Source organism: Eptatretus burgeri, chromosome 6, assembly GCF_056783735.1.
Source record: "Eptatretus burgeri isolate ZD-2024b chromosome 6, Ebu_testis_v1, whole genome shotgun sequence".
Taxonomy (NCBI): Eukaryota; Metazoa; Chordata; class Myxini; order Myxiniformes; family Myxinidae; genus Eptatretus; species Eptatretus burgeri.
In genome coordinates this window covers 81795624-81811766 of record NC_140966.1, presented here as the reverse complement: position 1 = coordinate 81811766, position 16143 = coordinate 81795624, and the positions used below count along the sequence as shown (strand labels likewise).

The 16143-nt window shown below is 42.3% G+C and overlaps 1 protein-coding gene across 3 annotated transcripts in view; it reads right to left on the bottom strand.

Moving 5' to 3' along the window:
• SETD9 (SET domain containing 9) overlaps positions 1–13344 on the bottom strand; it is a 142506-nt gene extending 129162 nt beyond the window's left edge. The window contains exons 1-2 of one of the 3 annotated variants that reach the window (XM_085885854.1): positions 12927–13190; positions 11674–11938 (exon numbers count right to left, since the gene is read on the bottom strand). Coding sequence is in view for 1 of the 3 variants with exons in the window: in XM_085885851.1 (XP_085741977.1) it covers positions 13219–13304 (86 nt within the window). In the remaining 2 variants the exon portion in view is untranslated. Of the gene's footprint in view, positions 1–11673; positions 13191–13218 lie in introns of those variants that run through there. The other 2 variants (XM_085885851.1, XM_085885853.1) reach the window with 2 other exon arrangements.
• Between the last annotated feature and the right edge of the window lie 2799 nt (positions 13345–16143).

Below are 16143 nucleotides of genomic sequence, written 5' to 3'. Positions count from 1 at the left end.
TCATCACGCAGGGTTTTTGTATGCCGTCAAGTCGGCGAAAGGATGGTTCCTGAGTGTGTGACACCAACTGTCAAACATGGAGGAGGAAGTGTGATGATCTGGGGCTCTTTTGCTGGATCCAGAGTCGGCAAATTGTACAAATTGACTGGCATCCTGAACCAAAATGGCTACCACAGCATTTTGCAGCGCCATACAATACTCTCTGGCCAAGTTTGTCAGGGGTTCATCTTACAGCAAGATAATGATCAAAAACATACCTCCAGGCTATGTCAGAACTACCTCAGAAGAAAACAAGACGGGAGGCTTCAAATCATAGAATGGCCAGCAGTCTCCAGACTTGAACCCCATTGAGCTGGTTTGGGATGAACTGGACAGAATGGTGAAAGCAAAGCAACCTATAAGTGCAACATATTTGTGGGAACTTCTGCAACAGTGTTGGGAATAACATTCCGAACAATATTTGATTTCCATTATGGAAAGAATGCCACGAGTATGTTCGACTGTTATATCTGCAAAAGGTGGCTACTGTGATGAGTCAAAAATTTTGATTAAATTTTGTTCAACAAAACGATTCCATGATTTCTTTTTTATCTGCAATTATTTATTTCTTCTAAGCTTTAATTTCAGAGTACATTGAAGCATAAACTGCTTAGATTTCATTAAAAACTGGAAAAAATGAGGGTGTTCTAAAACCTTTGACTGGTCATGTATATATTCTGTGTCATCCTGTGTTGTCACTGAACTACTCCCACAAACTTTCGTGAAATCGTACCCGACTTCCGGGCTGCACCGACCTCTCCCGTGTTTATGTCTTTAGGGTATTTTTAGAACTTTTAAAACAGTTTTTTTGAAACTCACCACCTTCTTCACCACCTTCTTCACCACCATGAAACCATGTTATCAAAAATCGTGTAACCATGTTATGGCGGTTAAATCTTCAACTTAAATTGCCCATAAAAATATAATTAATCATGAATATTCCAATTATATTTGCAAGATAAAAATTTGAATTTTGCTTGGGATAAATCATGACAACATACTGCAGCAACTCATGTACTTATCCTCAGATAAAACAAGCATGTCTCCATCGCGACGTGTGGTGAGGTGTTTTGAATTATGTGGAGGTGTGGTGTTTTTAATAGCATGGGGGTGACGTGGTGGTGAGGTGTTTTTAATGACGTGGAGGTTCCTTTGTGTGAGGTGTTTTTAATAACATGGCGGTTACATAGTAGTGAGGTGTTTTTATCCCCCGCCGCGTGGCGGAAGGGGGATATTGTTGTCACCCAGGGCGTCCGTCCGTCCGTCCGGGCGTCAACATTTATAGCTGTGAGTGCGACAACTCATAAACTCTTCGCCATATCGATTTGAAATTTGAGTAACACATGTACCAGCTGAAAAGGAAGAACCCTATTGATTTTGGGTGTAGCCGGATCCAAGATAGCCGACTGGGGCGGCCATCTTGAAAAAATGTTTTTTTGTAATTAATGGAAAACCGCTTATCTGATTTCAATTATTTTTGGTTACTATGTTCCTCACCCCTGGGGAACTTTTTTGAGATGATGACCAAATGGTGTCTTGTTTCCAATTCACCTCTCTCATTATCTGGAATATGTATGACCTTTTTCATTCAATGGCGGGGGATTCCCCATCTCTGATGGTATATTTAATAATGTGACGGCTCCATGGTGGTGAGGTGTTTTTAATAACGTGGCAGCTACATGGTGGTGAGGTGTTTTTTAATAACGTGGCAGTTACATGGTGGTGAGGTGTTTTTTAATAACGTGGCAGTTACATGGTGGTGAGGTGTTTTTAATAACGTGGCAGTTACATGGTGGTGAGGTGTTTTTAATAATGTGGCAGTTACATAGTGGTGAGGTGTTTTTAATAACATGGCGGTTACATAGTGGTGAAGTGTTTTTAATTATGTGACGGCTCCATGGTGGTGAGGTGTTTTTAATAACGTGGAAGTTACATGGTGGTGAGGTGTTTTTAATAACGTGGCAGTTACATGGTGGTGAGGTGCATTTAAAAACGTGGAAGTTACATGGTGGTGAGGTGTTTTTAATAATGTGGCAGTTACATAGTAGTGAGGTGTTTTTAATAATGTGACGGCTCCATGGTGGTGAGGTGTTTTTAATAATGTGATGGCTCTATGGTGGTGAGGTATTTTTAATAACGTGGCAGTTACATGGTGGTGAGGTGTTTTTAATAACGTGGCAGTTACATGGTGGTGAGGTGTTTTTAATAACGTGGCAGTTACATGGTGGTGAGGTGTTTTTAATAACGTGGCAGTTACATGATGGTGAGGTGTTTTAATTACGTGGAGGTTACGTGGTGGTGAGGTTTTTTTAATTACATGGCGGTTACATAGTGGTGAGGTGTTTTTAATAATGTGACATGGTGGTGAGGTGTTTTTAATAATGTGACGGCTCTATGGTGGTGAGGTATTTCTAATAACGTGGCAGTGACATGGTGGTGAGGTGTTTTTAATTACATGGCGGTTACATAGTGGTGAGGTGTTTTTATCCCCCGCCGCGTGGCGGAAGGGGGATATTGTTGTCACCCAGGTTGTCCGGCTGTCCGTCCGTCCGGGCGTCTACATTTATAGCTGTGAGTGAGATAACTCATAAACTCTTCGCCATATCGATTTGAAATTTGGGTCACACATGGACCACCTGAAAATGAAGAACCCTATTGATTCTGGGCGTGTCCAGATCCAAGATAGCCGACTGGCGCGGCCATCTTCAAAAAAATGTCTTTTTGCCCTATCGATTTGAAATTTGAGTCACACATGGGCCACCTGAAAATGAAGAACCCTAATGATTTTGGGCGTGGCCGGATCCAAGATGGCCGACTGGGGCGGCCATCTTGAAAAAAGTTTTTTGTAATTAATGGAAAACCGCTTATCTGATTTCAATTATTTTTGGTTACTACGTTCCTCACCCCTGGGGAACTTTTTCGAGATGATGACCAAATGGTGTCTTGTTTCCAATTCACCTCTCTCATTATCTGGAATATGTATGACCTTTTTCATTCAACCGCGGGGGATTCCCCATCTCTGATGGTATATTTAATAATGTGACGGCTCCATGGTGGTGAGGTGTTTTTAATAATGTGACGGCTCCATGGTGGTGAGGTGTTTTTAATAATCTGATGGCTCCATGGTGGTGAGGTGTTTTTAATAATGTGATGGCTCCATGGTGGTGAGGTGTTTTTAATAACGTGGCAGTTACATGGTGGTGAGGTGTTTTTTAATAACGTGGTGGTTACATGGTGGTGAGGTGTTTTTAATAACGTGGTGGTTACATGGTGGTGAGGTGTTTTTAATAACGTGGTGGTAAGGTGTTTTTAAAAACATGGAGTTTACGTGGTGGTGAGATGTTTTTTAATAACATGGAGGTTACGTGGTGGTGAGGTGTTTTTACTATGGTGGTTACATGGTGGTGAGGTGTTTTTAATAACAGGGAGGTTACGTGGTGGTGAGGTGTTTTTAATATGGTGGAGGTTATAGTGGTGAGGTGTTTTTAATAACATGGTGGTGAGGTGTTTTTAATATGGTGGTGGTGAGGAGTTTTTAATAAGATGGAGGTTACGTGGTGGTGAGGTGTTTTTAATAACATGGAGGTTACGTGGTGGTGAGGTGTTTTTAATAACACTGTAGTAACTTGGTGGTGAGGTGTTTTTCATAACATGGAGTTTACGTGATGGTGAGGTGTTTTTAATAACATGGTGGTTACATGGTAGTGAGGTGTTTTTCATAACATGGTGGTTTCATGGTGGTGAGCTGTTTTTAATAACATGGAGGTTTCGTGGTGGTGAGGTGTTTTTAATAACACGGTGGTTACTTGGTGGTGAGGTGTTTTTAATAACATGGTGGATACGTGGGAGTAAGGTGTTTTTAATAACACGGTGGTTACGTGGTGGTGAGGTGTTTTTCATAACGTGGAGGTTATATGGTGGTGAGGTGTTTTTAATAACACTGTAGTAACTTGGTGGTGAGGTGTTTTTCATAACATGGAGTTTACGTGATGGTGAGGTGTTTTTAATAACATGGTGGTTACATGGTAGTGAGGTGTTTTTCATAACATGGTGGTTTCATGGTGGTGAGCTGTTTTTAATAACATGGAGGTTTCGTGGTGGTGAGGTGTTTTTAATAACACGGTGGTTACTTGGTGGTGAGGTGTTTTTAATAACATGGTGGATACGTGGGAGTAAGGTGTTTTTAATAACACGGTGGTTACGTGGTGGTGAGGTGTTTTTCATAACGTGGAGGTTATATGGTGGTGAGGTGTTTTTAATAACGTGGCAGTTACATGATGGTGAGGTGTTTTAATTACGTGGAGGTTACGTGGTGGTGAGGTTTTTTTAATTACATGGCGGTTACATAGTGGTGAGGTGTTTTTAATAATGTGACATGGTGGTGAGGTGTTTTTAATAATGTGACGGCTCTATGGTGGTGAGGTGTTTTTAATAACATGGTGGATACGTGGGAGTAAGGTGTTTTTAATAACACGGTGGTTACGTGGTGGTGAGGTGTTTTTCATAACGTGGAGGTTATATGGTGGTGAGGTGTTTTTAATAACATGGAGGTTTCGTGGTGGTGAGGTGTTTTTAATAACACGGTGGTTACTTGGTGGTGAGGTGTTTTTAATAACATGGTGGATACGTGGGAGTAAGGTGTTTTTAATAACACGGTGGTTACGTGGTGGTGAGGTGTTTTTCATAACGTGGAGGTTATATGGTGGTGAGGTGTTTTTAATAATGTGGCGGTTTCATGGTGGTGAGATATTTTTAACAATGTGACGGCTCCAAAGTGATGAGGTGCTTTTAATAACGTGGAAGTTACATATGGTGAGGTGTTTTTGATAATGTGACGGCTCCATGGTGGTGAGGTGTTTTTAATAACACGGTGTTTACCTGGTGGTGAGGTGTTTTTAATAACACGGTGTTTACCTGGTGGTGAGGTGTTTTTAATAACACGGTGGTTACGTGATGATGAGGTGTTTTTAATAACATGGAGGTTACGTGGTGGTGAGGTGTTTTTAATAACACGCTGGTTACGTGGGGGTGAGGTGTTTTTCATAACACCGTGTTTATGTGGTGGTGAGGTGTTTTTAATAACATGGAGGTTACGTGGTGGTGAGGTGTTTTTAATGACATGGTGGTTACATGGTGGTGAGGTGTTTTTAATAACATGGAGGTTATGTGGTGGTGGTGTTTTTAATAACACTGTAGTTACTTGGTGGTGAGATGTTTGTAATAACATGGTGGTTACGTGGTGGTGAGGTGTTTTTAAAAACATGGAGTTTACGTGATGGTGGTGTTTTTAATAACATGGTGGTTTCGTGGTGATGAGGTGTTTTTAATAACATGGAGGTTACGTGGTGGTGAGGTGTTTTTAATAGCATGGTGGTGAGGTGTTTTTAATAACAAGGTGGTTACATGGTTGTGAGGTGTTTTTAATAACATTGCGGTTACATGATGGTGAGGTGTTTTTCATAACATGGTGGTTTCGTGGTGATGAGGCGTTTTAATAACATGGAGGTTACGTGGCGGTGAGGTGTTTTTAATAACGTGGAGGTTATATGGTGGTGAGGTGTTTTTAAGAATGTGGCGGTTTCATGGTGGTGAGATGTTTTTTCTAACATGGCGGTTACATAGTGGTGAGGTGCATTTAATAACGTGGAAGTTACATATGGTGAGGTGTTTTTAATAACACGGTGTTTACGTGGTGGTGAGGTGTTTTTAATAACACGGTGGTTACGTGGTGATGAGGTGTTTTTAATAACATGGAGGTTACGTGGTGGTGAGGTGTTTTTAATAACACGCTGGTTACGTGGTGGTGAGGTGTTTTCAATAACATGGTGGTTACGTGGTGGTGAGGTGTTTTTATTAACACAGTGTTTACGTGGTGGTGAGCTGTTTTTAATAACACGGTGTTTACGTGGTGGTGAGGTGTTTTCAATAACATGGTGGTTACGTGGTGGTGAGGTGTTTTTCATAACACGGTGTTTACATGGTGGTGAGGTGTTTTCAATAACATGGTGGTTACGTGGTGGTGAGGTGTTTTTCATAACACGGTGTTTACATGGTGGTGAGGTGTTTTTAATAACATGGTGGTTACGTGGTGGTGAGGTGTTTTTAATAACATGATGGTGAGGTGTTTTTAATAACATGGTGGTTACGTGGTGGCGAGATGTTTTTAATAACACGGTGGTTACGTCGTGATGAGGTGTTTTTAATAACATGGAGGTTACGTGGTGGTGAGGTTTTTCATAACACGCTGGTTTCGTGGTGGTGGTGTTTTTAATAACATGGTGGTTACGTGGTGGTGAGGTGTTTTAATAGCATGGTGGTGAGGTGTTTTTAATAACAAGGTAGTTACATGGTTGTGAGGTGTTTTTAATAACATTGCGGTTACATGGTGGTGAGGTGTTTTTCATAACATGGAGGTTACGTGGTGGTGAGGTGTTTTTCATCACGGTGGTTACGTGGTGGTGAGGTGTTTTTCATCACGGTGGTTACGTGGTGGTGAGGTGTTTTTAATAACATGGTGGATACGTGGTGGTGAGGTGTTTTTAATAACACGGTGGTTACGTGGTGGTGAGGTTTTTCATAACACGCTGGTTTCGTGGTGGTGAGCCGTTTTTAATAACATGGAAGTTACGTGGTGGTGAGGTGTTTTAATAACATGGTGGTGAGGTGTTTTTAATAACGTGGTTACGTGGTGGTGAGGTATTTTTAATAACACGGTGGTTAAGTGGTGGTGAGCTGTTTTTAATAACATGGAGGTAACGTGGTGGTGAGGTGTTTTTAATAACACGGTGTTTACGTGGTGGTGAGGTGTTTTTAATAACACGGTGTTTACGTGGTGGTGAGGTGTTTTTAATAACACGCTGGTTCCGTGGTGGTGAGGTGTTTTTAATAACATGGTGGTTACATGGTGGTGAGGTGTTTTTAATAACATGGTGGTTACGTGGTGGTGAGCTGTTTTTAATGACATGGTGGTGAGGTGTTTTTAATAACATGGTGGTGAGGTGTTTTTAATAACACAGTGTTTATGTGGTGGTGAGGTGTTTTTAATAACATGGAGGTTACGTGGTGCCGAGGTGTTTTTAATAACACGGTGGTTCCGTGGTGGTGAGGTGTTTTTAATAACCACGGTGTTTACGTGGGGGTAAGGTGTTTTTAATAACATGCTGGTTACGTGGTGGTGAGCTGTTTTTAATAACATGGAGGTTACGTGGTGGTGAGGTGTTTTTAATAACACGGTGGTTAAGTGGTGGTGAGCTGTTTTTAATAACATGGAGGTAACGTGGTGGTGAGGTGTTTTTAATAACACGGTGTTTACGTGGTGGTGAGGTGTTTTTAATAACATGGAGGATACGTGGTGGTGAGGTGTTTTTAATAACATGGAGGATACGTGGTGGTGAGGTGTTTTTAATAACACGCTGGTTCCGTGGTGGTGAGGTGTTTTTAATAACATGGTGGTTACATGGTGAGGTGTTTTTAATAACATGGTGGTTACGTGGTGGTGAGCTGTTTTTAATTACATGGTGGTGAGGTGTTTTTAATAACATGGTGGTGAGGTGTTTTTAATAACACGGTGTTTACGTGGTGGTTTGGTGTTTTTAATAACATGGAGGTTACGTGGTGGTGAGGTGTTTTTAATAACACCGTGGTTCCGTGGTGGTGAGGTGTTTTTAATAACACTGTGTTTACGTGGTCGTAAGGTGTTTTTAATAACATGGTGGTTGCGTGGTGGTGAGGTGTTTTTAATTACATGGTGGTGAAGTGTTTTTAATAACATGGTGGTTACATGGTTGTGAGGTGTTTTTAATAACATTGCGGTTACATGGTGGTGAGGAGTTTTTCAGAACATGGTGGTTTCATGGTGGTGAGGTGTTTTTAATAACATGGAGGTTACGTGGTGGTGAGGTGTTTTTCATAACATGGTGGTGAGGTGTTTTTAATAACGTGGTTACGTGCTGGTGAGGTGTTTTTAATAACATGGTGGATACGTGGTGGTGAGGTGTTTTTGATAACACGGTGGTTACCTGGTGGTGTGGTGTTTTTAATCACATGGTGGTTACGTGGTGGTTACGTGGTGGTGAGCTGTTTTTAATAACATGGAGGTTACGTGGTGGTGAGGTGTTTTTTATAACACGGTGTTTACGTGGTGGTGAGGTGTTTTTAATAACATGGAGGATACGTGGTGGTGAGGTGTTTTTAATAACACGCTGGTTCCGTGGTGGTGTGTTTTTAATAACACGGTGTTTACGTGGTGGTGAGGTGTTTTTAATAACACGGTGGTTCCATGGTGGTGGTGTTTTTAATTACATGGTGGTGAGGTGTTTTTAATAACATGGTGGTTACATGGTGGTGAGGTGTTTTGAATAACACGGTGTTTACGTGGTGGTGAGGTGTTTTTAATAACCTGAAGGTTACGTGGTGGTGAGGTTTTTAATAACACAGTGGTTCCGTGGTGGTGAGGTGTTTTTAATAACACGGTGTTTACGTGGTGGTAAGGTGTTTTTAATAACATGGTGGTTACATGGTGGTGAGGTGTTTTTAATAACATGGTGGTTACGTGGTGGTGAGGTGTTTTTAATTACAAGGTGGTGAAGTGTTTTTAATAACATGGTGGTTACATGGTTGTGAGGTGTTTTTAATAACATGGTGGTTACATGGTGGTGAGGTGTTTTTCATAACATGGAGGTTACGTGGTGGTGAGGTGTTTTTCATCACGGTGGTTACGTGGTGGTGAGGTGTTTTTCATCACGGTGGTTACTTGGTGGTGATGTGTTTTTAATAACATGTTGGATACGTGGTGGTGAGGTGTTTTTAATAACACGGTGGTTACGTGGTGGTGAGGTTTTTCATAACACGCTGGTTTCGTGGTGGTGAGCCGTTTTTAATAACATGGAAGTTACGTGGTGGTGAGGTGTTTTAATAACATGGTGGTGAGGTGTTTTTAATAACGTGGTTACGTGGTGGTGAGGTATTTTTAATAACACGGTGGTTAAGTGGTGGTGAGCTGTTTTTAATAACATGGAGGTAACGTGGTGGTGAGGTGTTTTTAATAACACGGTGTTTACGTGGTGGTGAGGTGTTTTTAATAACACGGTGTTTACGTGGTGGTGAGGTGTTTTTAATAACACGCTGGTTCCGTGGTGGTGAGGTGTTTTTAATAACATGGTGGTTACATGGTGGTGAGGTGTTTTTAATAACATGGTGGTTACGTGGTGGTGAGCTGTTTTTAATGACATGGTGGTGAGGTGTTTTTAATAACATGGTGGTGAGGTGTTTTTAATAACACGGTGTTTATGTGGTGGTGAGGTGTTTTTAATAACATGGAGGTTACGTGGTGGTGAGGTGTTTTTAATAACACGGTGGTTCCGTGGTGGTGAGGTGTTTTTAATAACACGGTGTTTACGTGGTGGTAAGGTGTTTTTAATAACATGGTGGTTACGTGGTGGTGAGCTGTTTTTAATAACATGGAGGTTACGTGGTGGTGAGGTGTTTTTAATAACACGGTGGTTAAGTGGTGGTGAGCTGTTTTTAATAACATGGAGGTAACGTGGTGGTGAGGTGTTTTTAATAACACGGTGTTTACGTGGTGGTGAGGTGTTTTTAATAACATGGAGGATACGTGGTGGTGAGGTGTTTTTAATAACATGGAGGATACGTGGTGGTGAGGTGTTTTTAATAACACGCTGGTTCCGTGGTGGTGAGGTGTTTTTAATAACATGGTGGTTACATGGTGGTGAGGTGTTTTTAATAACATGGTGGTTACGTGGTGGTGAGCTGTTTTTAATTACATGGTGGTGAGGTGTTTTTAATAACATGGTGGTGAGGTGTTTTTAATAACACGGTGTTTACGTGGTGGTTTGGTGTTTTTAATAACATGGAGGTTACGTGGTGGTGAGGTGTTTTTAATAACACGGTGGTTCCGTGGTGGTGAGGTGTTTTTAATAACACTGTGTTTACGTGGTCGTAAGGTGTTTTTAATAACATGGTGGTTGCGTGGTGGTGAGGTGTTTTTAATTACATGGTGGTGAAGTGTTTTTAATAACATGGTGGTTACATGGTTGTGAGGTGTTTTTAATAACATTGCGGTTACATGGTGGTGAGGAGTTTTTCAGAACATGGTGGTTTCATGGTGGTGAGGTGTTTTTAATAACATGGAGGTTACGTGGTGGTGAGGTGTTTTTCATAACATGGTGGTGAGGTGTTTTTAATAACATGGTGGATACGTGGTGGTGAGGTGTTTTTGATAACACGGTGGTTACCTGGTGGTGTGGTGTTTTTAATCACATGGTGGTTACGTGGTGGTTACGTGGTGGTGAGCTGTTTTTAATAACATGGAGGTTACGTGGTGGTGAGGTGTTTTTTATAACACGGTGTTTACGTGGTGGTGAGGTGTTTTTAATAACATGGAGGATACGTGGTGGTGAGGTGTTTTTAATAACACGCTGGTTCCGTGGTGGTGAGGTGTTTTTAATAACACGGTGTTTACGTGGTGGTGAGGTGTTTTTAATAACATGGTGGTTCCATGGTGGTGGTGTTTTTAATTACATGGTGGTGAGGTGTTTTTAATAACATGGTGGTTACATGGTGGTGAGGTGTTTTGAATAACACGGTGTTTACGTGGTGGTGAGGTGTTTTTAATAACCTGAAGGTTACGTGGTGGTGAGGTTTTTAATAACACAGTGGTTCCGTGGTGGTGAGGTGTTTTTAATAACACGGTGTTTACGTGGTGGTAAGGTGTTTTTAATAACATGGTGGTTACATGGTGGTGAGGTGTTTTTAATAACATGGTGGTTACGTGGTGGTGAGGTGTTTTTAATTACATGGTGGTGAAGTGTTTTTAATAACATGGTGGTTACATGGTTGTGAGGTGTTTTTAATAACATGGTGGTTAAATGGTTGTGAGGTGTTTTTAATAACACGGTGGTTACGTGGTGGTGTGGTGTTTTTACTAACATGGTGGTTACGTGGTGGTGAGCTGTTTTTAATCACATGGAGGTTACGTGGTGGTGAGGTGTTTTTCATAACACGGTGGTTACGTGATGGTGAGGTGTTTTTAATAACATGGTGGTTACGTGGTGGTGTGTTTTTAATAACATGGTGGTTACGTAGTGGTGAGCTGTTTTTAATAACATGGAGGTTACTTGGTGGTGAGGTGTTTTTCATAACATGGTGGTTACGTGGTCGTGAGCTGTTTTTAATCACATGGAGGTTACTTGGTGGTGAGGTGTTTTTAATAACATGGTGGTTACGTGTTGGTGAGCTGTTTTTAATAACATGGAGGTTACGTGGTGGTGAGGTGTTTTTAATAACACGGTGGTTACGTGGTCGTGAGCTGTTTTTAATCACATGGAGGTTACATGGTGGTGAGGTGTTTTTAATAACATCGTGGTTACGTGGTCGTGAGGTGTTTTTAATCACATGGAGGTTACATGGTGGTGAGGTGTTTTTAATTACAAGGTGTTTTCGTGGTGGTGAGGTGTTTTTAATGACATGGAGGTTTTGTGGTGGTGAAGTGTTTTTAATGACATGAAGGTTTTGTGGTGGTGAGGTGTTTTTAATGGCATGGAGGTTACGTGGTGGTGAGGTGTTTTTCATAACATGGTGGGCTCGGAGAAGACTCGGAGGATTACCGATACTCACTTCGCCGACCTCGGAAGGATGACAGGCTGAGTCAACCTCCTGGTGTGTATTCGTTGAAGTGGCCAACCGGGCTTGAACTCAGGACCTTTTGGATCCCAATCTGCTACCCTAACCACTCCGCCAACACCAGGCTTCAATGGTGAAGAATAACTTTGAAAATTCTAATTGTCGGATCCCGATCCGGATTTCCACCAAAATCTAATCAGTTCGTCCTTGTCACACACCGAACCGACGCACCAAATTTCGTCCGGATCCGTCAACAATCCTGTACACAGACAAACATACAGAAATTGGTGAAAACATAATCTCCTTCACCTTCAGTGGTGGAGGTAATCAGGATATACAACACAACAAAGGGAACAGCAGGAGAAAGGGGAAATAGCAGGAAAAAGGGGAAACACCAACAGCAGGGCAGAGAGAACGAAAGGGTGGACAATATCGATATGTTGGTGAAATTGTGTTTGACCCGTTTTTGATTTTGTCAATGTCTGAGGAGAGGGAAGAGGCTGCTGCCTGTTTGTCAGAAGGATGAGAGATGTCACAGCAGAGAGTGGAGTCATCAGCATCGAGATAAAGAGGATTTTCCAGCAAGTCAGTGAGATCATTGATGAAGATTAGGAATAATTTGGGGGCCTTGAACACTGCCTTGGGGTACTTCCTGCCTTGACAGGGAGAGATGAAAAGATTCCATTGAGAGTCACAAGTTGTCTACAAGAGTGGAAGAAGCCAGTAATCCAAGAGTGGAATTGGCCTTGGATTCCATCAGCAGGTAGTTTGGAGAACATGGCGGGATGCCAGACTGTATCAAAAGCTCGAGATATGCCCAGAGAGACGGCCCTGATCTCATGTGTGATATTGAAGGCCTCCACTATTGTTGGGAGAGTAGAAACAGCACGTCCAAGGGAGAGTGACCAGGTGTGAATATAAATTGCGGATCTGAGACGAGGCTGTTGGAGAGAAGGAATGATTTTATGTCAAGGCGGGATGAAGGATTCCATGATCTTGCTGATGATTGGAAGTAAGCTAATTGGGCTGAAGTTAAGGGGAAGGGTGAGCATGGGACGTGGGGAAGGGTGAGCATGGGACGTGGGGAAGGGTGAGCATGGGACGTGGGGAAGGGTGAGCATGGGACGTGGGGAAGGGTGAGCATGGGACGTGGGGAAGGGTGAGCATGGGACATGGGGAAGAGCAGGGAAGGCGATTGGAAAAGTAACATGAGCTTTACGACGAATGGGCTTGTTCTTGTGACACACCCAATCCCCATCAAGGTCGCCACTGTGGTTGCTTGTTGGTGCACTACCCCCATTTTAAAAACACGGAGCGCCAAGCATGGAAGCAGCACGTTCCATATTCGAAGCCTTTGGTGTGATCACTCGGCCGGGATTCGAACCGCCGACATGTCATACTCAAAGCGGACCTCCCACCATGAAGCCACCGAGTGTGGTGGAGTTTCAAGGAGCCTTGTAATTGTTTCGGGCCTCACATCATGACGTCAAAAGGACAACGATTTAAAAAAAAAAAAAAAAACACGATATCCAATCCCACCGGCGCTCTCGAAGCATGTTGAGTGCGACCCAAGGCACGAGTCTCTGCCTGTACAGTCGCCAGCAGGCGGCACAGACCGCAGCCATTTGGCACGAAATGCGCGCGCGCGCCGACCTCAAATCTTCCCCCGGATGGAATCTCGATAAATTAATCATTTAAATTCGTCGTTTCTGTATTTACCAAAACCAGAGATAGTTTTCAGCTAAAATAATTATATTATCACTGAACAATAGAGGCGTTTTCTCTATGCAGTAACCAGCAGTGTTTGCGTTATACACCGCTTGTAAAATAACAAAGCATTTTCACCCATCGCTTCGCAAATCGCTTTGAACGAAAGGCTGCACGTTGTATTTCACAAACACTCTGCCCAATTCACTCCATCATGGTACCCCAAGTTGTCTTCCATGGTGTTTGAAAGTCAACTCGCATCACCTCCGTCAGCCATCCTTGCTGCTCACGTGTGGCGCGAGTAAAACAGCACGTCCGCTTCGATTTCGATGATTTGGTTTGAACCACTGAACTGAAAATAAATACAGCGGTACAGGTATCCAACTACAAGCTCGAATGAGCTAAGATCCTCGTCCTCTTAATGATGACGTCATAAATAAGAATATGACGTCATTGTGATGTATCAGGTTTGTGATAAATTATCTGTGCTAATGCCCGGCTTGATTCCCGCAAACAAAATTCAAACAGCTTGCCGAGTTTCGGAGATAATGGTATCGGCGATTTCCATTTGCGGCGATATTATGACGTCAACTTTTTATGTAGGAAGAATTTCCAAAATCGGAGATGGTTACTGCCTGCGCGTGGGCTTTCTGCAAATACATGGCAAGTTTCACGAAGATCCGATGAAAACTCTGGGTTGTGAAACAAAAAATGTCAAAAAATAGGAATGACGTCATAAAAATTGATATGATGTCATAGTGATGTATCATATGTGCGGTAATTCATCTCTGCTAATGACCTGTTCGATTTCCGCAAACAGAATTCAAAAAGCTTGCCTAGTTTCGGAGATAATTTTTAGGCGATTTCCATTAGTGGAGATATTTTGACGTCATAACTTTTTTTCTAGGAGGAATTTTCAAAATCGGAGATGGTTACTGTCTGCGCAGGGTATTTTTACATATATATGCCAAGTTTCAGGAAGTTTCAATGAAAACTGTAGGCTGTGAAACAAAAAAGTCCACAAGAACAACAACGTGAGTAAGACTTCGAGATCCTCCACGAGGATCTAAAAAATAGGAGGCATGACTTTTCAACACGTCATCACAATCTCAACAAACGAGTGATATTTATTCAGAAACATTTATTAAATTGCAAAGATCGAAGATTTGGTTCATCTTGCGCATTATTCTGTTTGCACGTCTATCGCCTTCAGGTCACAATTTTAAACCGATCTTCATGAAATGTCACCACACGGTGGAGTTCTTCAAAAGCAAGAAGCCTCTTGTTTGTGAGGTCAAAAGGTCAACATAGGCCAAAGGTCAACGACTTCATTAAATTTCTAAAATCCTCAATTTTCTTCCAATTGACTGGAAATTTGAACGGGATTTGCATATCACGGTCACTAGATTCAGCCACCAATTCTTTTTGAGGTCAACTTCGACCAGAAGGTCAACCAACATCAGCTGAATTTCTGAAATATTGTCAATTTTCATCAGATCGATTTGAAAATTGAAGAGGAGTTGCATATTTGGTCATTGAATTCAAGCAATTATTTTTGAGATAAACATAAGGCCAAAAGATTAACATCGGCTGAAGGTCAACTCAGGTGAGATTTCTAAAAGACTCAATTTTAATCCCATTGATTTGACATTTGAAGAATATTTGCACATCATGTTACTGAATTCAACAAACAAGTATTTTTGAGGTCAACTTTGGTCAAAAGGTCAACATTGGCCAAAATGTCAACACAGGCCAAATTTCTAAAATTGTCAGTTTTCATCCAATTGACTTGAAATTTGAAGAGGATTTGTGTATTTGGTCATTGAATTCAACCACCAATTATTTTTAAGGTCAAATTTGTTTTTTGGAATTCACAAATATCGTGTTATGCATGACATCTTTCTTGTTTTGAGTATTCTTTGATTTTTCAGTATCTCGTTGTCCTCCCTCAAAAAAAGTTGAGGCCGACCCAAAAATCTGCCTTCAGTTACGGCCCTACGTTGGACATGGCAAATTGACAGTGGAATTCATGGTGTAAGTGCAAACATGGTTTGTGAGTTAGGAGTATGCCCCGAGAGTTCGAAGAAGAGCAACTATTGAAGGTACTGAGACTTCGGGGCTCCGAACAGCTGGGGGGTAAATTGAGAGCATGTTGGTGTCATGAGAGCACAGTGAGTGGAAGAAAGAATCCCACAGTGGGAGCCAGGGTGGGCCCCACATTCCGGGAGCATGGAGAAATGCTCCAGGTTAGTCAGAAGGTCTTGGGTACCAGAGCAAGATAGGTCCAGGGGGAGGTCTGAGTCTGGGCCACAATTAGGGAAATAACTTAGGAGTTAATTACTCATCACTTATCTCATCCCAGCCAGATAATTGTGTCAGAGCACAGAGTTAGGAGGAAATTATGACGGCCATGCTGAAATTCATAGGATGGGACCAGCAAACTAAGCTATTGATAAATTGGTCAAAAGGACCACCAAAGCAAGCATAAAAGTAAACTGAACAAGGACAAATGTGTCCAAGAGCCAAGTCATTCCACCAGTCAATCTCCTTGCTATGCTAGCTTCCAGGGCATCAGGTACCCCCAGGGCATCGGGTGCCTCCAGGGCATCAGACGCCCTCAGGGCATCCGGTGCCTCCAGGGCATCGAGTGCCTCCAGGGCATCAGGTGCCCTCAGGGCATCCGATGCCTCGAGGGCATCGGGTGCCTCCAGGGCATCAGGTGCCTTAAGGGTGTCAAGTGCGTTTAGGGCATCAGAT